Source organism: Momordica charantia (assembly GCF_013281855.1).
Source record: "Momordica charantia cultivar OHB3-1 chromosome 8 unlocalized genomic scaffold, Mcharantia_2.0 BLBB01000008.1, whole genome shotgun sequence".
Taxonomy (NCBI): Eukaryota; Viridiplantae; Streptophyta; class Magnoliopsida; order Cucurbitales; family Cucurbitaceae; genus Momordica; species Momordica charantia.
Window position 1 is genome coordinate 1,093,568 of NW_028275166.1, and position 26,401 is coordinate 1,119,968.

Here is a 26,401-nt window from a genome sequence, read left to right on the forward strand (position 1 = left end):
ATTAAGACAAAATTAAATAGATAAAAGAATTCAACTCTTTTTAACAATGGAGAAATAAGACTTTTAGAGTAAAATTGAGAAGTTAATTGTCCTGTAGTTTTGCATCAACTTTCCATTTGAAATATTAATGAATAAGAGTATTTTTAAAAAGTTAATGAAATGTAAAAGGGTAGCATAGAAAATTTTCAAAATATTTTTTTAAACAAAAGGAAAAGTGTATAATTCTGAAATAGAATTATAAAATATTTGGAAAAATAGGAGATTGAACCTTCAACCTCGAAGAAAGAAATACATGCCAATTACATGAGCAGTTCATGTTGATTTCTTTTCAATTTTATATCTTTGGACTCTAATAGATCCAATTTAATCACAAAAATAACTAAATAGGTAAATTATATTAAAAGAAACATTCAAACTTAGGAGCGAAATATTTAAACTTATTTTTAAAAAGAAAAGATTTAAATCCTAGTTTAGTCTAAATTTTGAAGTTTGTTTGTTTTTACCCATGAACTTTAAAAAATGTTCGTATAGGCTTACTGTCAATACGTAGTTAATTTTAGATGTACGTATACACTTTCACTTCAATTGCTCTACTAAAAATTCGGTCCTTAACTAGTTGGTACTACCAAAATAGAATTTAAACCAAAATATAATAATCACATAAATAGAATTTTCTAACTCAAATATGTTTCCCCAATTTTGTAAAAAAATAGGAACTTAACCCGAATTAAAATGGATCCAGCGGACCAGGAAGATAAAAAAAATCGAATTTTTGTAAAAACCCCTCAATTGGATGTGCTGACTTCTGAGCAGAGTAGAGAAGGAAAATTGGGGAGTGTAAGACTAGTAGCAAGGTTCGCGATTTTCCCAGCTGCCAAACAGCGAACCATATCCACTGCGGAAGTGCAAATTATTGAATCATCTCCCCCATCGTAAATGGCTCTTCTACAACCCCATAAAACCCTTCAAATCACCAATTCTCTCTTCCCCATCTGTAATTTTAGCGCCACTCGGCCTTCCATTTCAATTCCTTTCTCCTCCTCCAAAACCCATCAACAAAATCCACTATTTTCTTCCACCATCACTCCCTTCTCGCTCTCAACCACTCCCAGAAAGTTTCTGTGCCAACCCCCCAAAGGAAAGTACATCCACGACGATTATCTTGTGGTACACTTGCGTTTTCTTCTCCTGGTTTTCATATTTGGTCTTGTTTTGTAGGTGGTTTGTTTGTTTTTTCGTTGCACCTAGCCAGTTTCTTTGGGTATTGTTTCAGTTTCATCAGTTTCGCTTGTGGGTTGTTTAAGTTTTTGAGATTTCTGTTTTGCTGTTGGGTTTGGCAGAAGAAGATGACGGCTGCTGAAGTGCAGGAGCTGGTGAAGGGGGAAAGAAATGTGCCGCTCATAATCGATTTCTATGCAACATGGTGTGGACCCTGCATTCTAATGGCCCAAGAACTTGAAATGGTATGCCTAATCAGCTGCCTAAATTCTTCATTTTCCAATGTGGTGCTAAAAGAATATGTATATTCTATTCTAACCCGTCAATTTAAGTTTTTGTAGTTTTTCTATATGATTTTGGTGAAGAACACATGCTTGATGCATAAAGAGGCATTGATTAAAAACTTGAAGTATAGCTTATATATGTGAAGCCTACTGTAGTCGGATTGGCTAATGGTTGTACCATTGTAATGTGAGCTATTCATATGCTTGGTTCTTTAATATAGTGGTCTCTTATGGTGGTCTAGCCTTGGCTTTGCGTAGCTTGCAAGAAGAAACACAATTAATTTCTTACTGCTGGAGGAAACAATCTGTGTAGGTAGTTGATAAATTGTTTCTCATAAGAGAAATTGTGTCTTTTGCTAGTATATTTACCCGTATCCTGCTGTATTACAGTCCATTGAGGGGGAATTCCAAGTCTATACGGCTTGTAGTGTTCAATCTTATGTGGAAAGCTAGTTTTTCTTTGGAATGGCAGGTGTAATTGATTACTAAGCTTGCTTGTTGGAGAATCAAATCATTGTTTGTAGTTTGAATTTGTCACAAAAACTTATGGCTTTAGCAGGATACTGATAGTGGAGTGTTGAACAATATTTTTGTGCTCGTAATCGCACATAAGGCTTGCGTTTTTATGTGTGCGTGTGTGTTTTTTTATTCGACAAAGAAACTGTGTAAGGACACAAGACCCATGCACCACAAGCAAGTTTCAAGTTTCACAGGTCACTAATTCTCTGTTACATCTCGGCTGCTCTCAGCTCTGTTTTATTTCATACAAGATAATAGCTATTGTATTATTAGTTTGCTTGAACAAAGCTGGATTTGTTTTTGTTTTTGATATATTTACTGGAGTAAAGTTGTGGCTTCCGTTTGCCATCTTTTACTCCAATTGAAGGAACACTGCAACTCTCTAGGTGATCTGAAAACATCCTGATGATGTTTTTGATGTAATGTTGGTGATATTTTACTCTTTCGAGATTGCAATTAGCCATTTACAACTTCTTCTTTGACTTTTAGTTTAGGTGGTTGATGTTTTTTAAATGGAAATAAATATACAGTTGCACTGTTTCTTTGTGCTGCGATTGCTCGGATGGTTAGGACCGAGATTTTACGATGATGCTTTTGATACCGATTTTCATTCATGACCTTTTTAGTTTTGCTATTCAAACTGTTGTGGTAAATAATCTCTTCTCTCCCTCCATCAAATTTAATAGTATTCAAATTTTGAATTGCCTCATGGATCTACTATGATGACTAGTCAATGTTTTGTTTTCTTAAAGTTTTGATGCTCGAGTTAATCGCTTGATGTTGATGGCATTATCTACTAATTGTGGAACGTAGATTAACATTTGTAGTTTGTTGATGAGGCTGTAACCATAACATGCTTTTACGACTCTTTCGTTATGGGAATCAGGGATACAATTGCTAATGTATAGCTCTTATCACAGCTTGCTGTTGAATACGAGAACAATGCGATGATCATCAAGGTCGATACAGATGATGAATATGAATTTTCACGCGACATGCAGGTAAAAACATATCAGGTCGGGGGAAAATATGTCTTTGTTTTTAGCCCTATCTGTAGAAAGATAAATCGCTTTGTTTCAGGTGAGAGGGCTGCCTACACTTTTCTTCATTAGCCCAGACCCGAGCAAAGAAGCTATCCGCACCGAGGGTCTCATTCCAATTCAAATGATGCGAGATATCATCGATAAAGAGATGTGAACTGCAAAGGAAGAAGCATCAGGCACACCTCTCATCAACACTTCTGGAAAAGGGGGGCTCGAAATCCATTCTAAGACCGCGTTCTTTCAAGCCTTTCGTGGAGTTTATTGGCCTCCCGTAAGTCATAGTTTAACCAATTTGTCAGGCAGACTAGAAATAGCAGGAAATCGTGATCAGAAGTCCGAATAGGATAGAAATTCTTGTAGTATTGAGCATTGTCTATTCTGTTTTGTAGGACCTAGGATCAGTTATAGAGTTCAACCCACAAAGACCTGGTACTTAAACCATTCGTCACGGGTTCGAATCTTCTCGCCTTCAATTTGTCAAAAATTAAAAGCGAGAGATCGACAATGGTTGGTTTGATAACAAAGTTGGTCAGTTCTCAAGTATGTGATGTTGTGATGGAACTATTAAGAGAGGAATCTAAGCTTTGAACTATATTGTTGAACAAGAGTCGATTAATTTAGATATGATTCCTTGCTCTCTTGCACTCCCAATGGCAAAAAGAAAGAAAAACAGTTTTCAATCTAAGGAAGAACAAAGGAAAAGCAAAGCAAAGATGAAGAAGAAGCTGGAGTACATGCAATGAGAATCAAGAACACAAACAATAATATAACAAGTAATAGAGAGTAAAATAAGGCAAATTTGCACGTGGTCCATCAAGTAAAATGGTTTATAAGGTATCATTTTGGATGCTTGTATTTCAAGTCTACTCTTTCTTTTGCTTTTTCATGCATGTCTAACTAACTATTTGCATTCTTAGAAAAAGTTTAAATACCTCTCCATCTCTGTATTTTTTAAATGTTCGTCTTTTACTTAAACTTTAAAAAAGTAATCATTTTTGTTCTTTCATTTTTTATTTTTACCTCATTTATGTTGCGTCAAAATTTTAACATCACTTCGTTTACTAATAATAAAATTTGTATTAAAAAGGGTTATATTAGGTATAAAAATTGTGTTTACATTTTGTAAATAGAAATCAAAATAGTCACATACGTTTAGAAAGTACATGAGCGAAAATGAACAAAATTTGAAAGTAAAGAGATCAAAATATTTTATTTTATTATTATTATTATTTTATAACTGAGAGTCAAAGTTTTACTCCTGTACCCAGCAGCATCCGAGCTCGCCTCAAGATCGGAACCTGAAAGATATCAAGAGTTTTTTTTATATTAAACTCACAAGAAGTTTCGAACTTGAGGTCTCTAAACTAGTATAACTAAGAGACCCGAAACTACACGCCAAAATAATATTGAAAAAATAATAAAATTTTAACTTCGACGAATATAATAAAGTGAATCTATTTTACTGTCAATTAATATATATCATAAAAATAATATTACAGAAAAGGGGCGTAGGGAAGAAGCTCGAAATTTCAAATATTTTCTCTCTATTTTACCTTCAAAATTTTCAAAATTGAAAGATCTATGCATAAGAAAAAGTTAAAAAGTAAAATTTTACCATTTCATAATCAAATTTACGAGCCCGTCCCTATACGTTACTTCAAGGTTAAGAAAGAATACGTAATGAGTTAATTAACTAAAAGGAATTTTCGAGAATTAGAAAGAATACCTAAGAAGTTAATTAAAAGGAATTTTCGAAAATTAGTTGAAAAGACTAAATTTGCAACCGACATATAATAATGTGTTAGGGCATTGTGGGAATTTAAATTCCAGCTGGGCATCTTATATAATATTTTAGTGTGGGTCAATATGATTCCAATAATAACACCAAAATAAACTCATAAGCAGACTCTTGGATTTTTTTTTTCCTATGAAGATGTCACTTGAAAAAAAGTTTAAAAACATAAGGTAGATTTCCTTTTACATTAGGTATTAACCAATCAACATCTATAATAATATAAATTCGACAACTTTTGAAAAATAAAAAATATTGTAAAAAAATTGATAAATGATAAGAACTTAATTATTTTTTCTCGCTTTTAACGTTACCCATCAAACCATTAAGTTCACCGAATCAAAATGGCATAAAAGTACAAAAATAGAGGATAAATAATCTTATATAAGAGGTAACATAGAAATTCTATGGTTTTTCTCGTACATTACGTGGAGTTGTAAATCCGATTTCATTAACATAGATAACGATGAGGCACCTAGAAATTCTATACTTCTTCATATATAATACATACATACATAAATTTTTATATATAACACATAAAGAAAAGGAAGAAAACAAAGACTTGTATTCTATTCTTCCTTTGGTGGGGGGCAAAAAAAGAAGCAAAAAAAAAAGGGCTCTCACTCTGAGGTTGAAAGCCTACAAAAATGAGAAGAAGCCACTTCCACACTCAATCCCAATCCCAATTCTGACTTCTTTTCTTCTCAATTCACCATCTCAAATCAAGCTCCTTCAATGGCTTCCCTTCCCCATCTTCTTCTTCTTCTTCTTCTTCTTCTTTTCTTTCTCTCTGCAGTTTCTTCCTCCATAGCCACTCTGCAAAACCACCTCCCCAAGGTAAATAACCAAATTCTCCCACCTTAGGCTTTAAAATCATAAAAAATACCCACTTTCCCCCCAAAAGAAACACAACCCAGATGGTTTTTGGGGAAAATATTTATGGTTTTGATGACAAAATTTGATCTAAAACAAAGCAAAAATTTGATCTTTGATCTTTGATCTTCATGGACAGCATTATGTTGTTTACATGGGAAGTGGGGGAAGCAACAATGGAGGAGAAGATGACCAAACAGCTGCTGAATTGGATTACCTGCAACTGTTATCCACTCTAATTCCAAGGTTAATTTTTCTAATTTTCTTCAAAATATCACTTATTTTCATTGGAATTGAAATGGGTTTTGGGTAATTTCTTGTTTTGTTTTAAGAAAAAATAGGAAAGAGAAAGAGGAAAGATCAAGGGAAGTGGTCCACCAATACCACCATGCTTTCAGAGGCTTTTCTGCTATGCTCACTGAGGAAGAAGCTTCTTCTCTCTCTGGTAATTAATTAAATTTGCTTTCTTTTTGTTTAAACACTTTGCGTTATCTTTGTGATTTGGTAACTTTAATGAAGACAAAAAATGATTGCTTGCCAGTGGGGACTAAGTTAGATAGCTGTCTTTGGTTGACATTACATTGTCAATTACAAGACAATGAAAAAATTGGAAGTAGTTAACTTAGGCCACCTTTTTTTTCTTTCTAATTTAATTGCTTTTCTACTCAAGGTTTCAAATGTCGATGTCGAGGTCTCAATTTTATGGAAATGTCGATAGAAATATCAATAAAATGTCGATGTAGATGGATATTTCTAGAAAAGTTATAAAAATAAAAAGTTAAAAAAATATTTAAATTACTATTTCTAAACAAGTTAAAAATGATTAATATTAATATTACGTGTATATTAGTGAAATTTTGTTTATATTTTTATATTTTGTCGATTTTTTTGTTATATTATGAAAATGTCGATTTACCCCTCAAGTCGACGATGTCAAACCCATGGATACATGAACATGTCGATGGACATACCGACGTGTCGACGGATATTTAAAACCATGCTTCTACTTAAAAATAGGTTAAACTATGAACCTTCACGATCATGTCTGTTAAGTTCTTGTACTATAAAATGCTTTCGGTAGATGATCTCTAAGCTTGTGAGATTGCCCCTATTTAGTCCAACACTTTAAAAGGTTATTAAAGTCTACATATGTATTGTTTTCTACTTATTGTTAGCCGATAGAGTTAACGCAAGATTTTATTAGACACAACTTTAAAAATTTAGGGACAGTATTAGAAAATTTTAAAGTTCACTTTTATTTTGGTCGAAAAAATATGTTTTAACTAGTTAAATCTATACCATTTTTTTGGTCTAATATTAAATTGAAACTAAATTTAAATTTATATATCCTCCTCCAATATGTAATCTTGTTTTCCTCCCATTTCATTTCAATAATTGATCACTTGTTGAGTAGTCATTTTATGTCAAAAATTAACAGTTGGGCATCTGCCACGTCATAGAGAGGAATAATATATAGATATTTTTTGAAAGAATATTTATATTGTTAATTTAATATTACCAAACTTGGCTATTTTTCAGGGCTTTTCCCACATGGTCCAACAAATAATAACCTTTTTACCATTGTTTTTATTTTTTATTTTTTATTTTCCATGTGTGTGGTATATGATTAATATTAATTATAAGGTCAATTGAAAGACACAAATTACCTTAATTATAAAGAAAAAAATTAATGTGGAAAAGTACAATCACATGCAGCACATGGTATCATGATATAATACACACACATACATGCATTTGGTTTCTACCAATAAATGAGTAAATTTTACTAGATCTCCAAAATTATCTAAATTGCCCTATAGTTAAAATATAATAAATCAGCAAATTTACCGTAGTCTGGTAGGTTAAACTTTTTGGTTTAGTAATGATTTTGTATAGTATTAGGAATAAAATGTTCTAGATTAATACCATAAGCTACACCATTTAAATTTTTCTGTATAAGCGTGATTCAACATCTTTGGTAAAGAGGGAAAAAAAATATTTTAGAACCCATTTAATACCGATACTGTTTCTTATTTCTTACTTTTTAAATAAAGACAGAACTGCATTAAAAACGAGAATATTATCAAATCGACCCTTCATTTATTCTTCTTTTTCATGTATTCTATTAAGAAAGAGATTGGTTTCTTTCTTTATTTATTTTTTTTCCTTATGGTTAGGAATTTTCTCCTTTGGAAGAATAAAAAAATAAATAAAAATAAGTAACAAGGACGAGAGAATTTGATTCCTTTAGAAAAGGAGATTGGTTCCCAAGAATTTATGAAGGAATCCCTCTTTATAACTTGATTTAATATTCATCAATAAATATACATATCTTCTTGATAAATTATTACACAGGATGAAGATTTGAACTAATTACCTTTCATTTGAGATAAATATATCTTAATCACTCGAATTATGTTCAGATTGGTTATTGCATAACATTTAAAAAGAAAAATGATATTAATAAATTTTTAAGGGACGTACATATTTGAGACTTAGTTTAGGATCCTTGTAGCGTAGAACCTATGAAGAAAAACAATATATTTGATTGAAAGATTTTTTTATTATGTTTTAAGAGTTGTCGACCAAAAAATAAAATCTTGAAAAAATATTTACGGTTAAATTTTTTTAATTAAAAGATAATCTAAAAAAATTTCTCAAACTCTTCTTATTTTTTTGACAAAGAAATCTCTCGAACTTTATCTTCGTTGTTCCAATGAATGCATAAGTTGTTCCATAAAAACAGTGCAACAAACAAAATTAGTCTATTCAAAATTTCCCGCATTCTATTATTTTTGTGAAAGAAAAAAATATACTTTTTTATGAATGACAATCTTTACCATTAAAAAAGAATGAAAATAGTATTGAAAATTATTTTTAATACAACAATATATAGAAGTGGGGATTTTAATTGAAATATATACATTAGCCAATTAAGTTTTTAAAATTAGTAATAATCTTAGAATTATTTTTACAATTGTAATATAAATATATTACTAATTATATGATTAAATAACAAAAGGAAAAAAAAAACACAAGCTTCACCGATATCGAAGGTTTCAGTTCATAATTTCTTAATCATATATTAGTGTCAATTACTTAACTAAATTATTGTTGGCATATAATTTAAACATTTATTACATTAAATTGTTACAATGTTTGATTATGACAAAATTATCTAATTAGAAAGATAAATATTTGGAAAAAATGTGGAGGAAACAACAGGTATTGATGGAATCGTGTCGGTGTTCCCTGATCCGACGCTTCAGCTCCACACTACACGTTCTTGGGATTTCCTGGACTCCATCGCCGGCCTCCGCCCGCCGCCGCATTCTTACCCCAGTTCATCGGATGTCATCGTCGGCGTCATCGACACCGGTAATTTCCGCCATTGTTTTTTCTCTCTCTTTTACGTTCCAATACGAATCATGGGTTCTCGAATCTTCATCATATTCATCGCATAAAGTTAGAGAAAATGTTATTTCTGACTGTGGGGTCTCGAAATAGACAATGGAAGAATAGTTTTTGGTTTCTGAAAATTGGGGAATAGGTTGGCTCTGTAAGAAATTTGAAATATGTATATGGTGTGGATTAGGGATTTGGCCAGAGTCTCGATCTTTCAGCGATGAGGGGCTTGGAGAAATTCCTTCTAAATGGAAAGGGATTTGCATGGAGGCATCTGATTTCAAGAAGTCCAATTGCAACAGGTCATACTTTTGCATAAAATATTTTTGCCAACACAGCTTTTTCTCATTCATGTGTCTATTTAGTTCCTACACTTTAAAGATTTTCATTTCTATATAGTCTCTGTTGTTAGCATCAAAAGAATGTTGGCTGATTTGGTACTGGATATGTATGAGAAAGAAGTGGAGTAGCTTCATAAAATTAAGTGGCATGAGTCGGGACAGGCAGATACACTACTACTTGTGCTACTTCATTTTATCTAGTTGACCTCTTTCTTGCTGTCACCAATTTACGTTGTGTCAAATCGACCAATATTTATCCAATATACATGTCACGTCATCATTAGTTGATGGTAATAATGGATTACATGGAATCACAATTTAAAGCTTTAAATGCATAATTAGAACATTTTAAATTTACTTCCATCATCTTAGAGAAAATGTAGTGAGAACGCTCCTGATAGGACTAAAAGCTTGTATTTGTAGGAAGTTGATCGGGGCAAGATACTACAATGCTATAGAGCCCAATGGGAATGATAGCCGTGTGGGTGTGCCAAAGGGCACACCGAGAGACTCGCTTGGCCACGGGACACACACTTCGTCGATTGCAGCGGGAGCAAGAGTCCTAGACACAAGTTACTTTGGCTTAGCAAGAGGGACGGCTAGGGGTGGTGGCGCTCCTTCCACAAGGATTGCAAGCTATAAAGTTTGCTCTGGTGTTGGCTGCTCTGGTGCTGCAATTCTCAAAGCCATAGATGATGCAGTCAAAGATGGAGTTGATATCATTTCGATCTCGATTGGGATCGGTTCCCCATTGTTTCAGTCGGATTATTTGAATGACCCAATTGCCATTGGAGCATTCCATGCCCACCAAATGGGAGTTTTGGTTGTCTGCTCTGCTGGAAATGATGGCCCTGATCCTAACACTGTGGGTAATGTTGCTCCTTGGATTCTCACTGTTGCTGCTTCCAATATTGACAGGGATTTTCAGTCCACTGTGGTTCTTGGCAATGGCAAGACTTTTCAAGTAAGATATCTTTTTAATGGTTTTTAAATTTGGTCTAATGATTATAAAGGGGGGAACGCTAGTTCTTCGAAAGAAAATACAACCAAAATGTATGTTCGATATCTATATATACACATATATAGAAGATTAGGAAGATTTTTTTCGAAATTCATATATCTGTTTTACACTATTTTCCAGGGGACTGCAATAAATCTCTCAAATCTTACTAGCTCAAAGACTTATCCTCTTGTATTTGGAAAGGATGCTGCTGCTAAATTCACGCCCATATCAGAAGCAAGGTTCATGATGTTTTAATCACTTTTGAGTTTTTACTATAAATTTTCGAACTTAAATAGTGTTTGAAAACAGTTTTATGCTTCTTCAACGTTTAAAATGTTGTTTCTCCTGTTTCCTTTTAGTTTGTTTTCACAAATGACCTATTTTTTAGAACACTGAAGTTTTTCTTTACGAACTTGTAAATGGGGGTTTATTAAATTCATGATTTGATTACTTTAAGGCTTAAGCTATACAGTCACCCATAACCGCTCTAGAAAACTGTTTTGAAATCAAAAGCATATATCTGTTTTTAAAATTAGCACCCAAAAAGCACTTAACTTTTTTTTTCTGTTCTCAAAATTGATTATACTAATGGCAATGGTCACAAATTCATGCCATTGCCTTAGCTAATGATTTTTCTTCAATACATTGATTGCAGGAATTGTTATCCAGGATCGCTAGATCGAGCCAAAGTTGCAGGCAAGATCGTCGTTTGTGCCTCAGAAGACGTCACTACTTCAAGGACAATAAAGGAACTGGTTGTGCAAGATGCCAAAGCTATAGGGTTAATATTGATCAATGAAGCATCTAAAACTGTGCCAGTGGATTCAAACATTTTCCCATTAACACAAGTTGGGAATTCAGAAGGTCTTCAGATTCTTGAGTACATTAACTCCACCAAGTAAGCATCACATGTTTGAACCTTCATTCTCATATATTCTTTTGTTCTTCTTTCATTATTTGAAACATTTCAGGAACCCAACAGCTACAATTCTCAGAACAGTGGAAGTTCCGAGATTCAAACCCGCTCCATTAGTGGCTTATTTCTCATCCAGGGGGCCATCGTCGCTTACTGAAAACATTCTCAAGGTTGATCTCCTTCTGAAACATTTTCAAAGTTAATACTGTCAGTAAATAATGCTAATACTTCTGTACATGAAGTAAACGATGGACATTCAATTTACCATGCAGCCCGATATCACTGCTCCTGGAGTCTCCATTTTAGCAGCTATAGTTCCAAAGAGTGAAGCAGATAGCGGTCTGATCGGTAAGAAGTCTTCCGATTATGCAATGAGATCCGGGACATCAATGGCATGCCCACATGTAGCAGGCGCTGCTGCATTTATCAAATTGATCCATCATGACTGGAGTTCTTCCATGATCAAATCCGCACTCATGACAACAGGTTGCTTTCTAAATCCCGAGTTCTATATACATTTCTGTAAACTACCGAGCCTTGATTAGACACCCCCATATTTTTTGCGTTTCATCATGACAAAAGATGCTTGGAAAAACGGGGGTTGATTCTCTTTTCTTGATGTATATGTCCATTTACAGCAACTCTATATGATAATCAAAGGAAGTTCATGAGAAACAGCACAAACAACCCATCAAATCCACATGAGATGGGAGCTGGAGAAATAAGCCCCATAAAAGCTCTTAATCCCGGATTAGTATTCGAATCTACAACCGAAGATTATCTCCGTTTCCTCTGCTATTTCGGGTATTCAAACAAGATCATAAGATCGATGTCGAAACAAAACTTCACCTGCCCGAAAACTTCCAATGAAGATCTCATCTCAAGTGTCAATTATCCATCCATCTCCATCAGTAAACTAGATAGAAGGCAAGCTCCCAAAGTAATAGAAAGGACCGTGACAAATGTAGGAGCCGCAAACACCACTTACATTGCCAAGGTTCATTCTTCTGAGGGTTTAATAGTGAAAGTGATCCCAAGTAAGATTGTTTTCTCTGAGAATGTAAAGAAAGTGACTTTCAAAGTCTTGTTTTTCGGCAAGGAGGCTCGCAGCGGCTACAACTTCGGGACGATAACATGGCGGGATGATGTACATTCTGTCCGCACCGTATTTGCTGTAAATGTAGAATGACATGATAGGATTATATATATATAATTTTCTTCCCTCCCACTAGAAATAACAAGGAAGAAATGTGAGTATAGAGTTGTATAACATTTTGTTTTAACGCCCATTTGTATGGTTTCTGTTCTTTGGTTTGTAACATCTACGATGGAAAGGAAAAAAGTTCTCTCAATTATGTTCAATAAAACATGGAATTCATTTTCATTGAGATTGCATTCTTATGGGTTTATTTATTTGTTATGGAATACTAGTTTTATCTTAGGAAATCGTAAAGCTTTTAATATAGTAATGAGAGATGAGAAATATATCTTCCAGTAATTTAATTACATCATTTTAATGTTAATCGTTTTTAATATAATAATGAGAGACGAGAAATATATCTTTCAGTAATTTAACTACATTAGTCCTTCAATGTCGAAGTATTTTAGAAATCATTTAGAATTATTTTATAAATTTTAAATATTAAAAATATTTATTTTGAAACTTTACGTATGAAATAGTTAAAATGTATTTTGGATTTTTATTTTTTTTAAATATAATTGAAAGCAGTCGTAAAAGTTATAAGAAATTGTAAATATAATTTTGTATCTGGTATTTAAATATTTTCGAAATATCGTCTTTTCACGTTAAATTTGCAGAGGGCAATTTCTTATAGAACGCAGCAATGGCCGTCGAGTTAGCTCCGGTATCGAAATTTCTATAACACAGGTTTTCGATTCTGGTTCTGATTTTCTTCCTTGATTCCGTAGCATGATTGTTTCTCTAGGGTTTAACAAGATTTTCAAGTATCGAACTTCGATCGCGCCTTTTTGTCACTGTCCCAGCGGAATCTTTGAGTTTTTATTTTGTAGTCCAGGGACCTGCTGCATTTTGAATAACACGAGAGTTTTCAGCCATGGATCAAAGCAGACAACGATTAGAAACTATGGGTTGGAGCCAAAATCCCAGTTTTCATTCTTCCGAAATATGGGTTCTGTGCAAAAGACCGCTATGTTCCTCGAGAAATGGAACTCTGGCTGTAATGGCGTCAATAGGTCTGCGTCTGTTGCGGGGTATCGTTGGATACATTCAGATAAATCTGTCGAGCCATTAGATAAAAGTGGGGCGAAATCTGTCATTACATCTGCAGATGGAAGTAGTAACGAGGAGAAGAAGAAGACGAGGAAAAAGCTGAAGGGTAAAAGAGCAGTAGTAAAGTGGCTTAAGTTCTTCAGGTGGAAGAAGAAGAAAGAGTATGAGAGAATGACAGCAGAAGAAAAAATTCTGTACAAACTGAATAAGGTATTTCTTTCATTTATCCTCTCTTGATTAGTACTCGGCTTAACGTCTGTAAGGTGTTTGTTAAAATGCTTAAGTGGGACCGTACACAATTTTCATGAGAAATATCATCATTTTCTGATAATTTTCTTGGGTCCATGGAGATTTAATTCAGCCAACTCCTGTAAATACTAATTCAGCCAAAGCTTCTAAAAGATTTTTTTTGCTTGTGTTGGGATATGGTTAAAGCTTTGACCACTTGATCTTTGGGCTAAGTTGCCAAATATGGTTAAATGGTTGTATTGGATGAACTTGAGCTGGAAAATTAGCTTTCTTAATGGAAGTGTCTTTTGCTGATCAGATGGTGCTTTGGATGTTCTAAGAAAAATTATTGGTTAGCTGAGAAATCCTCTCTGCTTATTAACTTTTGGCTTAAGTTTTATAATAGTTTGATATTAAATGTTACAGGAGGTTGAAAACTTGGCACATCTGATTCTGAATGCCCCTTTTTGGGTCCAATTGCAACCCAGCTTCATAGAAATCTCTGGACTCTGTTGTATAGTTTTTGTTCTTGGAGAACTTTATTTACTTGATCAACTTTAAAGAAGATAGTTTTTGCAGAATGCTAGTCCACTTATCACCATTTCTTTAAAATGGAACTTCGAAAGTTTGTTTCTTCTTTTCTGGACTAATTTACGGCTTCTCTATAGGCACGTAAGAAAGAGAAACAGATTGTTGAAGCTCTGGAGAAAATCGAGCCTGCTGACTCATCAGAAGCAACTCATGATCCAGAGATATTGACACCGGAGGAACATTTCTACTTTCTGAAGATGGGTCTCAAGGGAAAGAACTACGTACCGGTTGGAAGACGGGGAATATACCAGGGTGTAATTCTGAATATGCATCTTCACTGGAAGAAGCATCAGACTGTGAAGGTGATTGTAAAGACATTTTCACCGGATGAAGTCAAAGAGATTGCTGCCGAGATAGCAAGATTGTCCGGAGGGATGGTGCTTGACATTCATGAAGAGAATACCATAATTATGTATAGGGGGAAGAACTATTCGCAGCCACCAACGGAGATAATGTCGCCGAGGGTCTCTCTCTCTCGGAAGAAGGTTCGTATGCGTGTTGTTATCTTCTTTTTGTTCTTCTAAAGGAGAGGTTGGAGGAGCATTAAACGGTTCGACCCTGAAAACCACAAGTTTTTGGTTATAGTCTGCAAGTAAATTGTTTAATGTTTGTGCTCATTTCATCTCATCCTCCTCTGTTTGTTCCCTTTCGGATGTGCAGGCTTTGGATAAATCTAAATACAGGGACGGCCTTCGAGCAGTAAGACGACATATTCCAAAACTTGAACAAGACCTCAGGTTGTTACAATCACAGGCTAAACTGAACTGCAGGAGCAATGGTGATTCAGTTGAACATGTGCAAGAAACCGTCGCGATTAATACCAAGGATGCTGCAAGAATTAGCGAACACTGGTCTGATGATTCTTCTCAGATGGATACAGGAATGAGTTCAGACTCAGAGGACTTATCGGATATGTTTGAGACCGAATCCGATACGGAAGCTGATGAGAAGATGGAACAGCCTCTATACTTGAAGGAGTTCGAAAAATTTGCAGCAGAAACAGAAGGTGAAACCGAAGATCTTCATGATCAACTTAGACAGATATCTATGGATACCAAACAAGCCAAAATGTTGGAGAAAGATGTCGATTCACCCGAATTTGACGAGGTCGATCGATTGTTCTTGCGGTCTGCATCACTTTTAAAGAAGAGAAGAAGATAAATGTAGGGTGGGATTCGAGCTCACGATCTTTTTTGGTTGGAGATAAGCTCTTTAACCGGTTGAGCTAAGCTCAGGTTGGGGATAATTAATGGTGTTTGTTGTATTCCCAACCTATTTCGTGAGTACATTCTAACAATTTTATCAAAAACTTAATAAATGATGAAATCAAATACCTTTTCAAGATTAAATTAGAACAATTATTCATAAATTAACTCATGAATCAAGTTACGAAGATGATTAAATTAAATCATAAAAATATTCAAGACTAGCTACAAAATTAAGCTGAGTAAAAAGCTTAGCATTAAAATACAATTTTAATAATGAGTATCCACATTATAGTCTAGTCGATCTCATAAATTAAATGGAAAAAAATAGAAAGTTAACAAATTGAGAGCATTAATTTCACCTTTATTCAAATCTAAGGTTTGATCTAGTAAATTTAAAATTAAAGTTGACTTGAGAACCCAAACAAAATATTAAATTAAAAATGAAAAGTTCCATCCTAATTATATATGCGGGAAACTATGAAGTCAACGAGGTAGATGATATTTGTCCACTATTAATTTTAAAATGTTGTCATTTTTTTTCATTGAATAAAAAATCAACTTAAACATAGCTCAATCATTAATATACTAATACATTCTTTTAAAGGTCGCATGTTTAAATCTATATCGTATTTGAACATAAATTTCTATTTGATCCATAAATTTTAAAAACTGAGTTTGATCTTTTTAACTTTAAAAAATGGATCTAAAAGATGTGGGATTTTCTGGAAGTTATGGAAGATCTGAGCTCTTGTGATAATAAAGCATTTGAAGTCGGTGAGGAGAAAAATAATGAATTAGCTTCAACAACCCTCAGTCATCTTGAGTTCTACATTGATTGGGGCGACGATTATCAGTTGATTCGATGATCACTGTTTCAAATATTTAAAATAAATACATAAGTAAACGCCACATAGTACCTAAAATTTCTACATAAGTCTTCTCGTTAGTGACTCCAATGAAAATTTGAATCTAATATTTTTCAGAATCATTTTAAAAAAGATCAAGGACTAAATTGTCAATTTTTTAAACGTAAAAAGATGAAATATAAAATTATACTTAAACTCAGCAGTGACGAAATTGTATTTTACCCTAAATATTATTGCTGAAAAATGGTAATAAAAATAGGATGGTTTAGGAGAATAGTTTATTAGATGGTTAAAAAAAGGCCAAAGCGAAGCCAGTTATTTATTATTTATTTATTTAATTTAATTTTGTCGCGCGGAGGCCGCCGCGCCTTAACAAGCCTGTCCCCTTTGGCCCATCAATTTCCCACCAAATTCACTCCTTCCTCCGTTACTCGCTTTTTATCTCCATTTTCAAAACTCCTCTCTCTCATATGTCCTCTGCTCATCCTCCCGCCTCCGCCTCCGCCGCCGGCGTCGGCCTCGGCTACGGCATCGCCATCGCTGTCAGCATCCTCGTCTTCATCTCCACCATCATGCTCGTCTCCTACGCCTGCATTCGAGTCAAATCCAACCGCCCCCGCACCGCCGCCGCCGCCCCTCCCCCTCCCCCTCCCTCCGCCGACAATGTCGTCGTCCTCATGCTCGGATTAGATGGATCGATCATCGAATCGTACCCTAAATTGGTGCTCGGAGAGAGCCGCCGCCTCCCCGCGCCCAACCACGGCACCTGCTCGATTTGCTTGTCCGATTACCAGCCCAAGGATAGCCTCCGCTGCATTCCGGAGTGCCGTCACTGTTTCCATGCGGATTGCATCGACGAATGGCTGCGTATGAGCGCGACTTGTCCGTTATGTAGAAATTCCCCTGCTCCTACGCCTGTTGCTACTCCTCTCTCCGAGTTCGCTCCTCTGGCTTCCAATGCCAGGTGACATCGTGATTCTTCCTAATTCATCTCATCCTGTTTTTGTAGAGTTAGATTACTATGCTTCTAACATTTTCAATTTTCTCCGTTAGCTTTGAGCTTGAGCTTAGTTTCAATTTAGTCCAGCTAGTTTTACATGTTACAATTTGGTCAAATCTCATAGCTAATTGTACTAGGGTTTACCATTGAGTAAGAAAATAAGGAAAACTTGGTAGACGAGTTTTCGAGTAGGTTAAAAATGGTCTAGAAACAACAAATTAAAGCTAAGAGGACCAAATTGATTGCGTGATCAAATTGCTGATATAACCGATTAGGATTGAAGATTTGTCCAATTTTCTTCACTATCAGTGGAGTAGAGTAAAGATTCTGAAATACAAAAAACATTGTTTTAGATGAATACAACAAGTTTATGAAGATAGAATCTCTAAATCTGCATTTTTTGTGATTAATTAAACAATTTGATGATACACTGTTGAGTTGGTTGCGGCGATTGTGTGGTGTTGGAGTTCAATGGAAGCATGTGATTCCATTGAAACAGAAGCCGAAGCCGAAGCCTTCATCTAAATATTATAATTTTCCTCAACTTGTGTGTGTGAAATTCAGCCGCATTTTGTGGTGGTATCTATTGTTTATTCATATCTGTTCAACTTCCAACACTTATTTTAGTTCTCCATAATATGTTCATTAATTAGGAGCATCTCTCTCTCTCTCTCTCTCTTGTATTATTGTTCTGTTTTCAAAGGAATTTCTTGTGTTTTTCAGCTGGGAATTTGGCCTAAGAATACTAGAACAGAGTGATCTATTTTTCCTCTTTAAATATGGGATATGATTCTGTGGGAACATCTTCTATAATCCTTTATAGCATTTTCCTTTGATGTTATATATTAAGAACCTACAACAGGGCTGGGAACAACTTGTTCTAATTTTTAAAATAGTTTCAAATACTATTTTGGTCCGGTAGTTTTGTGTTTTTAATTCATTTTGATCCCTTTACTTTTAAAAAGTGATCAATTTGGACCGTATTTACAAAATTTTATACATAATGGAAACTCTTTAATAAAAATTTATGGTTATAATAGATTTAGTAAGTGAAGTGTTATGATCGAAATAAATTAGATAAAAATGAAATGAATTGACCAAAATAATCACTTTTTTAAATTGGACGTTTTGAAAATGATTAACTAAAATGGATAAAAGTTGAGAGTATATAGACTAAAATAAACTAAAGTTGAAAATACATGGACCAAAATAGTATTTAACCTACAAAATATTATAAAAAATTTATTATTTTGAGAGTTTTCTCTAAAATGTTGCCTCTCACGTGTAAATGTATGGATCTATAAGAGGGTGAAAAAGTGAGTTTGGATCTACGAGAGAGTGAAAAAGTGACTCATTTGGATACTAGCCCAAATGAGGGATCACCAAAGTGGCATATTAGTCTTCTCGCTGCAAGTAATATTAGCTTTTTTAACCTAAGACTACGTGGTTTTGGTTTTATATTCTAACCAAAAGTCTCGTACCAATAAAAATAGCATTATTATTTTCATAATAAAGGATTATATTTGCATTTTCAATAGACTGGTCAATTTAGTATAGATTACAGATATGATGGCTGAAGAGAAGGATGGATCTTAAAAAGAGATCAAACTCATCTTCATTTATACGTACTTTCAAATTTAGGGTTCAAAATATTAAGGAGCTTTAAGCAATATAAACCCGTATAGTTTTCAAATTTATAATTTTTTAATATTAATTTTACATTTTATATTTAAAATATAAAAGATCAAATCATTAAAAAATACGAGGACTAAAATACAACTAAAAATATGTTTTAACCGAAAATATAATAGGCTATATAATAATCCTATAAATAAATACGTATTTTTCACGCCTTTATGGCTTGTATATTCGAGTTCATACTCCAATGTAATAATTGGCCGCACCAACCAATTAAATAAATTTTAATTAAAAAAATACAACCCAAAAATTCAAGGATCAGACTACAATCCAAATCTAAAATTTAAATTGAAATAATAACTAGAGATTTTTTTTTTTTTTTTTTGAGAAAGAGGTATGAAACTACCTATGGGTCTAAAAAACGCGTAAATTTGACTTACATATCACATTTAAAAAAAAAAAAAGTCTACATTCGACCAGTAAAAACTGATTACGTCATTAGATTTTTGTTATAAAATATCTCTCTTTTTTGCTTCTCAGAATCACAGCTCACTCTCTAGTTTTGGAAGGGTGTGTTTGGGCATGACTTTAAAATTAATTTGGAAGAGTAAATGTGTTTTCTTTTTTTAGCCCAGAGTATTTAATGATATATCAAAATTATTTTTAAATAATCAAATTTTTAAAAAGCGACTTTAAAGTTGATTTTTCAAAAAAGTGATTCTAAAGATATGGACAAGGAATCGACAATTTAATATTTGTAAATCACTTTTTTCAAAATATATATAACCAAAATATACAAGTATTTCAATTAAAACTATTTTTTAATATTAAAAAAAGTGTTTGAATTAAAAGATATATTAAATTCATCCTTAAAAGAGATAAACTGGACTATGAATTAATATGGTTTATTGTGGCTAATATTAACCGGATGTTTTTTATTAATAAGGTTAATAATAAAAGTTATTTTAAAAATATTGTATTTTAATTAAAAATGTTTAAAATATGGTATGTTTTGAAATTTTTTTTAAAAATATAGTAGTTTTAAAAAAGTGAAGGGAAGAGACGACCACCCGACCATGCAACGTGGCGCCACACTGGACGCCACGTAAATTTGTTTTAAATTTAGGAGGTGGTCGTCTGACCATGTGGGATGGTGGTCGGTTCATTTTTTGAAAAAAAAACAATTTGTTATATTATATATTATTTAGTAGTTTAAATGTAAAAAACTGCTCTGGTATAGTAGGTGTACTATTACCCTAATAACACGACTTGGGATGGAAGAAATATTAGGGTAGTAGTACCTCCACTACACCACTAAGCAGTTTTTAACATTAAAAATACTAAATAATATATAATATAACAATTTTTTTTTTCCAAAAATGAACCGACTAGATGGTCATCTCTTGAAGAGACGACCACTCTTCAAGAGACGACCAACCTTCTATTTTTTAAAAGTACAATATTTTTAAAATAAATTTCAAAATCTACAATATTTTTAATATTTTTAATTAAACAACTATACTTTTAAAATAAGTTTCATTTAGAACAATATTAAAAAAAACCAATATTAACCACCAAAACAAATAGTTTGAATTTTTTTTTTATCCTTTTCTTTTTTTGGATCGGTATTTTTCCTGAAAATGGCGTGTTCTACATGAATTTATATTATGTATTAATTTGATAATGAGACAATAGACATCATTTGTCATTTTCCATTTCTTTTTTTAGAAGCTTTTTTTTTCATGAAGTCTTTTTTTAGAAGCATTTACTTTAAGGGACCATGCAATCTTTATTTTTTTTTCCCAAATTTTGATATAAAAAACAACAAACATGCAACTCACAATGTTTATGAATTTTTATTTTTTTTTATTCAACGAACATGTGATTGTAATCAATCCCTTATAGAGTCTTCAAATTAAAGATTATAATATAACTTTGCTCTTAAAAATTAATTTTATAATCTCATTTCTTAGGCTGAAAAATCTTTATTTTAGCCTTCTTCTAAGTTATTCTAAGTTCTAACCAAAAATGTCATTGTTCAGTTTTATTTTATCATGCTAAAAAAATTTCTTTCCCATTTCCTGACTCAATTTTAAATTACTTAAATTTTTAATAAAAATATTTCCCCAAATAAAGACTGAATTTAAAATCTATTAAAATTTAAAGTACTAATTGTTCTTTTTGAAAATATTAAAGTACTAACAGTAACAGTACATGCATTTCGCATTGCGCTGCCTTTATTCACCGGAAACTTGAGAACGTCCGACGTACACGACGGAGGGATCGAAAGACTCACCGCTAAACGCCGCTAATGCTGCTTGATGAACCGAGAAATTCCGGCGAAGAGGGCGTCCGATTCGGCGGCTGTTTCTGGATCCGATTTCAGAGCAATCTTGTTCAGATAGAAGCTATGTCCCATTCCTTTACTGAACAGAATCTCTACTTCTTTATTCGCCGCCTTCATCGCTTCGTAATATTCCATTTCGGTGTCGATAATCAGGTCCTTCTCCGAGATGCAGAGGAGAAACGGCGGCAGATTCAGGCTCTCCAGCGGCGGCGCGGCGGCTCCCATCGGACACGTAATCGGATGATCCTTCGAACTCCCGATCGGTAGTGACAGACTCAGAAATTTGTCTACCATATCCAGCGTCAAGAACGGCGACTGCGGATTCTCCATCTCCGATTTGCTTCGTTCGGCTCGGACGAAACCAGGATGAATCGGAATTCCTCCGGCGAGTCTCAGCGGAGCGAGATCGGAACTTCCGGCTAAGGCAGCGACCGAGTGGACGAGATTTCCGCCAGAGCTATCTCCGATTAGGAAAACGCGATCGAAATCCGCACGTTCGGCAATCCAAGGCTCGTGCGAGTCACCGAGAGCCACCGATTGCAGCCACCGGAGAGCGGAGAAGCCGTCGTCAACCGCCGCCGGAAGACGGTGCTCCGGCGCTCGGCGGAGGTAAACAGAGACACAAATTGCTTCGGCGGATCTTACAAGGTTGGTGTATGTATGATAATACATAAACCAATCCGCTTCGCTGATACAAAATCCACCACCGTGAAAATGAACCACAACCGGCAGCTTCTTATCGTCGGCGATTTTCACCTCCGGCAGATAAATCCGAACGCGAAGGCCAGATTCCCGATCAATCACCACGTCACGAGTAGCGACGCCGTCAACGAATTCCTCATGAGGCGGCACAGAGTCGGCCATGAACTTGACCTCCGGCGGTCCGGTCCAGGTCCGGTCGACGGAGCCGTCGTCGTAGACTCTGAGCCAACCGGAGACGTCGTGGATTAGGCTCTTCTTCCCTTGCGTCATCGGAATTTGTGTGTGTACAGAAACAGAGTTCGTGATTCTGAAGAAGAAGAAGACGAAATCGAAAAACTAGAAATCGCTGAGGAGGATGGAGAGAAGATGATGCGAATTGCGTTGTTTATATAACCGATTGGAAAAAGAAAGAGGAAATTACTGACGCAATTTCAGGTAAGTTCGCCGGAAAATCACTCTGCAAAATCCCTTTTGTCGTCTTCGTCACTTGCACTCTTCTTACGTAGAATACTAATTGCCAACGAACTACAATTTGCAATTCCCAAATTTCCTATCATCGACAAAACTATCGTCGCCGTTAAATTTATGGGATTTCACCGCTAAATTTTGAGGGAAAAAAATATATAAAAAGCACACTAAAGTTTGAGAGAAAAAAAAAAAAAATATATATATATATATATATATATATAAAGCAGATCGAATTTACATTCTCCAAGCTAGTCACATGGCTTAAAATGACAAAATTTCTCTATGAATTTAGGAATCTACATTTATATATATATATGGAGAAGATGTTTGGTGGCTTGAAATTTGTTCTTATTTCTCTTGAACATGCAAGTTGTTTAATTAACCAAATGTGTCCTTTTTTATGGTTTATATATCATTTGAGATATTTATTTTTCTTCTTGAATTAGTACAACATGTGGGGGATGAGGGTTGAACTCACAACCCTTTTTTACCACCGAGCTATACTTGTTTTGACAAAAATAACAATTTTTAAAATAAATCGTGATAGTGTTGATTTATATTAATTGAATACCGATTGACTATGTTAAAGTGGAGCATAGCTCAACAGTAATTGACATGTTCGTATTGTTACAAAATATTTTTAAAATTTAAATAATTAAATTAAAAAATTAGTATAAGAGGAGAGATTAAACGTTCGACCTCTTATTATTACCAAATTTTATTGGGTAAAATAATTTTTAAACCTACTTTTAAGAAGTACAATAATGTAGCTTACAGCATAATGGTTAAACAACGTGCATTGATTGGTGTCAAATTGAACATAACTCATTAAGGCACCTATCTTTGACCAAGAGGTCATGAGTTCAAACCCCATAGACCATTTATGAAAATAAACTAAGAGAAAAGAAAAATATAGTTTTTCTCAAAAAAAAATTAATAATAATAATAAATAAAGCAGAAAAACATTTTTAGATCCGCTACTTTAAAAAAGTAAAAAGTTTTAAAAGAATCTAAATCACGCTTTTTACCCCAAAAAAAAATTATATTTAAGCTTTAATTAAACGAATTGCAACTAAAAGAATTTTAGTAAATTATTCCTTTTGAGATAATTAAATTACTAATTAATAAGAGACTTATTGAAAGTTACATTTGAACTAATCTTGAAAAGTTCAGTATTTTAAATTTTGAACTTATCCTTTATTTTTCATGTCTTGTTCTAACCCTTTAATTTTTTTTTATTTCGGTTTGGTTTGGGTAGGTTTAAAAATTAGATTAACAAAAAAAAAACCAACTAAATCGAAATAATTACAAGACAACAAACAAGAAGGATCTAACATGAGTTTTAGAAAATATTTTAGCCAATTAAAATTATTAAAAAAAATTCATCATTATAATAAAAAATATTTTAAAATTTTAGTCTAATCAAAATGATCATTTTTCGAAAATATAATACCAAAACGAAAATTTTGAAAATATATAGAATAAATCGAACCAAATTCGAAATTATGGAAACTAAAATAAACATTTTGAAAGCTGAGGGATCTAAATGAACAAAAACTAAAAATATTGAGATAGAAATGACACTTTAACCAAATAATAATTAAAAATATAGTCAAATTTGTTTGAAAATAATAATTTGTTTTTGTTTTTGTACACATTTACCTAATGGGTTTGACTTAAATATAGCACTAAAATATTTACTTGTGCTTTAATTTTTTAAAAAATTTTATAACGAGATATAAAAAAGTTCTAGAGAAAAATTCACAATTATTATTATAATTAAAAAACGTTTTAATATGGTATTTTTCATACAATTAAATCAAGTAAAATTCAGAGAAATTATTATATAAAAAAAATTCCTTTATAAAGAAACTATTTGTTTTATTTAATAAAATATTCAATTTGCGAGTGATCTTTTCTCAACTACCATAATTTTCTACCAAACTTCATTTTTTTACTGTTTCTATAAATTCTTTCTAGAAGGAAAAAAAAGGACAAGAAAGACAAATTGGGGACAGGTATGACCTTAATTTCTGGTAGATCACTAGGAAACCCTTTGGAAATTGTTCAGAAATTTACAAATAAAGGGGTCAATTGTCAAAAAGCATGTATGAATGTTCAATTAATTTATCATTTTTCTAACAATAAAGTGATCAATAATATATTTAAAGTTGTCAAAAAATTGTTAAATAAATTAATTGTTTCGGGAAAACCCGTATTTTACTATTAACTATTAACTTTAAACTTTCAATGATATATTTAGTTTAATTTTTTAATTTTTAATATTTTTTTAGCGAGTTGTGGTTATTATTGTGATTAAACTCCTAACTATTTTTAAGTATTAGTCATTCCACTTGTGTTCGACATTTTTATCTATAGTGAAATGGCCGAAGATGGATCGAGACGGTAGTTTCCTCCCCAACTCCACTAAAATTTTGAACGTTCATCCTCATTTCAAGAAGAATCAAAATCGAGATTAGAGAATCCTCATTCAAGAATCGAACATTGATTGAGATAATTGCATGATAATTAATATATATGTGTACACTACATCCAAACATATTATTTGTCTTATTATTGATTAAGATTGTTACAAGGTAGCCTATGATTTGAGTAAATTTTTTTTATTCATTATTTTAACGAATTCATATGTAAAGTTATAAATAAATCAACTCGATATAAAATAATGAGATATCACTTTATTGTTTATATTTCATTGATGGTACGGAATTAATAAAAGAGGGAGAAATTGTCACACACGAAATGAATTGATTTTCAATTATATAATATATATAGAAGAAAAACTATAATGACGAATCGTACGACCAAATAAAGTATAGCATCAAATTGATGATCAATAAGAAAGCTCAACCACATAAGTTTGTTTTCGTGATGACCCACCAAAACAATTTCAAGGAAATTGATTTGGGTCATTGAAAGGACTATTGACCAACCAAATTTTGATAGAATATTGCCACACAAAAATGTAGTAAAGTCCATACAAAAATATGCAGAAGTTTTTTCTTGCAAATAGAGCACCATTGGATCCTAGAGGAGATATTCCTATGTAGAGTTTATCACGAGTATTACGACTAGGGTATTAACCTTTCATCGATACGTCGATATTTCTATTGATATTTCTATATGTTCGTTGGTTCAACATTGATATGAGAGATGAACTGAAATTTTCATAATATCGCTAAAAAAATATTTTCAACAAAATATTATTAATATGAATATGATGTTTTTTTAGTACATTGGATGGTGATTGAACTATAAAAAAATTAGTAACCAAAAATTAAGGGGGAAAAAAAGCACACCCAAATATTAAGTTCTCATTTTTTTCCTTTGGACGTGGTAGATCATTGCACAGTGTAGTTCTAGAGCTTCCAATCAAAGTGCTTTTTATAATAATTTAAAGAAACATTCATAAGTTATGACACTTGAGCTTACGATCTTTTAGTTAGAGATATATGTCAATTATTACTGAATTATGCTCGGATATGATGTTAATATTGATAATTTTTAACTTATTTAAAAAAGTGAAATACTTGTTTGTTAATTTGGAGCCGATGGAATGTAAGTCTGAATTGTGTTTTTTGTTTTCCAATATTTATTTGGTATATTTATTTTCGAAAACTGTTGTGACCAAGTGGTAAAATTTCTAAAAACGACATTTTTTATGTTTTCAATATTTTTAAATTTTAA

At 33.1% G+C, this 26,401-nt stretch overlaps 5 protein-coding genes across 7 annotated transcripts; 4 read left to right on the top strand and 1 right to left on the bottom strand.

Moving 5' to 3' along the window:
* The first annotated feature begins 790 nt into the window (after positions 1–790).
* On the top strand, positions 791–3,701 carry LOC111004581 (Thioredoxin z). 2 transcript variants are annotated; one of them, XR_002600617.2, is made up of 5 exons: positions 791–1,167; positions 1,341–1,463; positions 2,942–3,022; positions 3,102–3,335; positions 3,454–3,701. XR_002600617.2 is itself a non-coding variant. In XM_022275631.2 (4 exons), the coding sequence occupies exons 1-4, from the start codon at positions 937–939 to the stop codon at positions 3,216–3,218; spliced, it is 552 nt and encodes a 183-aa protein (XP_022131323.1). In that variant the 5' UTR covers positions 791–936; the 3' UTR covers positions 3,219–3,701. The 2 variants fall into 2 exon arrangements, 1 of the variants encoding a protein (XP_022131323.1); XM_022275631.2 differs by having other exon boundaries at positions 3,102–3,701.
* Positions 3,702–5,389: 1,688 nt separating this feature from the next.
* On the top strand, positions 5,390–12,782 carry LOC111005013 (CO(2)-response secreted protease). Of its 2 annotated transcripts, none has more exons than XM_022276356.2 (11): positions 5,390–5,693; positions 5,869–5,975; positions 6,062–6,174; positions 8,955–9,107; positions 9,325–9,436; positions 9,899–10,439; positions 10,617–10,717; positions 11,134–11,376; positions 11,450–11,564; positions 11,667–11,880; positions 12,033–12,782. In XM_022276356.2, exons 1-11 carry the CDS (start codon positions 5,592–5,594, stop codon positions 12,581–12,583), a joined length of 2,352 nt encoding a protein of 783 aa, XP_022132048.1. In that variant the 5' UTR covers positions 5,390–5,591; the 3' UTR covers positions 12,584–12,782. The 2 variants fall into 2 exon arrangements, with proteins under 2 accessions (XP_022132048.1, XP_022132049.1); XM_022276357.2 differs by having other exon boundaries at positions 6,071–6,174.
* Positions 12,783–13,186: 404 nt separating this feature from the next.
* Positions 13,187–15,797, top strand: LOH1 (RNA-binding CRS1 / YhbY (CRM) domain protein). The gene is made up of 3 exons (XM_022275637.2): positions 13,187–13,855; positions 14,542–14,949; positions 15,125–15,797. Exons 1-3 carry the CDS (start codon positions 13,325–13,327, stop codon positions 15,623–15,625), a joined length of 1,440 nt encoding a protein of 479 aa, XP_022131329.1. The 5' UTR covers positions 13,187–13,324; the 3' UTR covers positions 15,626–15,797.
* Positions 15,798–16,782: 985 nt separating this feature from the next.
* On the top strand, positions 16,783–17,892 carry LOC148209366 (RING/U-box superfamily protein). Its single transcript, XM_088128118.1, has one exon. It carries the CDS (start codon positions 17,009–17,011, stop codon positions 17,504–17,506), a length of 498 nt encoding a protein of 165 aa, XP_087984244.1. The 5' UTR covers positions 16,783–17,008; the 3' UTR covers positions 17,507–17,892.
* A 3,415-nt stretch (positions 17,893–21,307) lies between these two features.
* On the bottom strand, positions 21,308–22,839 carry LOC111004538 (strigolactones hydrolase CXE15). The gene has a single exon (XM_088128117.1). The coding sequence runs from the start codon at positions 22,493–22,495 to the stop codon at positions 21,485–21,487; it is 1,011 nt and encodes a 336-aa protein (XP_087984243.1). The 5' UTR covers positions 22,496–22,839; the 3' UTR covers positions 21,308–21,484.
* Positions 22,840–26,401: the final 3,562 nt, after the last annotated feature.

Excerpts from the sequence above, each read along its gene's own strand:
- LOC111005013 (XM_022276356.2), top strand. The coding sequence starts at position 5,592 with ATGGCTTCCCTTCCCCATCTTCTTCTTCTTCTTCTTCTTCTTCTTTTC. Across the intron at positions 5,976-6,061 it reads TTATCCACTCTAATTCCAAG|AAAAAATAGGAAAGAGAAAG; the intron begins GTTAATTTTTCT and ends TTTTGTTTTAAG. Across the intron at positions 11,565-11,666 it reads TTACTGAAAACATTCTCAAG|CCCGATATCACTGCTCCTGG; the intron begins GTTGATCTCCTT and ends TTTACCATGCAG.
- LOC111004538 (XM_088128117.1), bottom strand. The coding sequence starts at position 22,495 with ATGACGCAAGGGAAGAAGAGCCTAATCCACGACGTCTCCGGTTGGCTC.
- LOC148209366 (XM_088128118.1), top strand. The coding sequence starts at position 17,009 with ATGTCCTCTGCTCATCCTCCCGCCTCCGCCTCCGCCGCCGGCGTCGGC.
- LOC111004581 (XM_022275631.2), top strand. The coding sequence starts at position 937 with ATGGCTCTTCTACAACCCCATAAAACCCTTCAAATCACCAATTCTCTC. Across the intron at positions 1,168-1,340 it reads TCCACGACGATTATCTTGTG|AAGAAGATGACGGCTGCTGA; the intron begins GTACACTTGCGT and ends TGGGTTTGGCAG. Across the intron at positions 3,023-3,101 it reads AATTTTCACGCGACATGCAG|GTGAGAGGGCTGCCTACACT; the intron begins GTAAAAACATAT and ends GCTTTGTTTCAG.
- LOH1 (XM_022275637.2), top strand. The coding sequence starts at position 13,325 with ATGATTGTTTCTCTAGGGTTTAACAAGATTTTCAAGTATCGAACTTCG. Across the intron at positions 13,856-14,541 it reads TTCTGTACAAACTGAATAAG|GCACGTAAGAAAGAGAAACA; the intron begins GTATTTCTTTCA and ends GCTTCTCTATAG. Across the intron at positions 14,950-15,124 it reads TCTCTCTCTCTCGGAAGAAG|GCTTTGGATAAATCTAAATA; the intron begins GTTCGTATGCGT and ends TCGGATGTGCAG.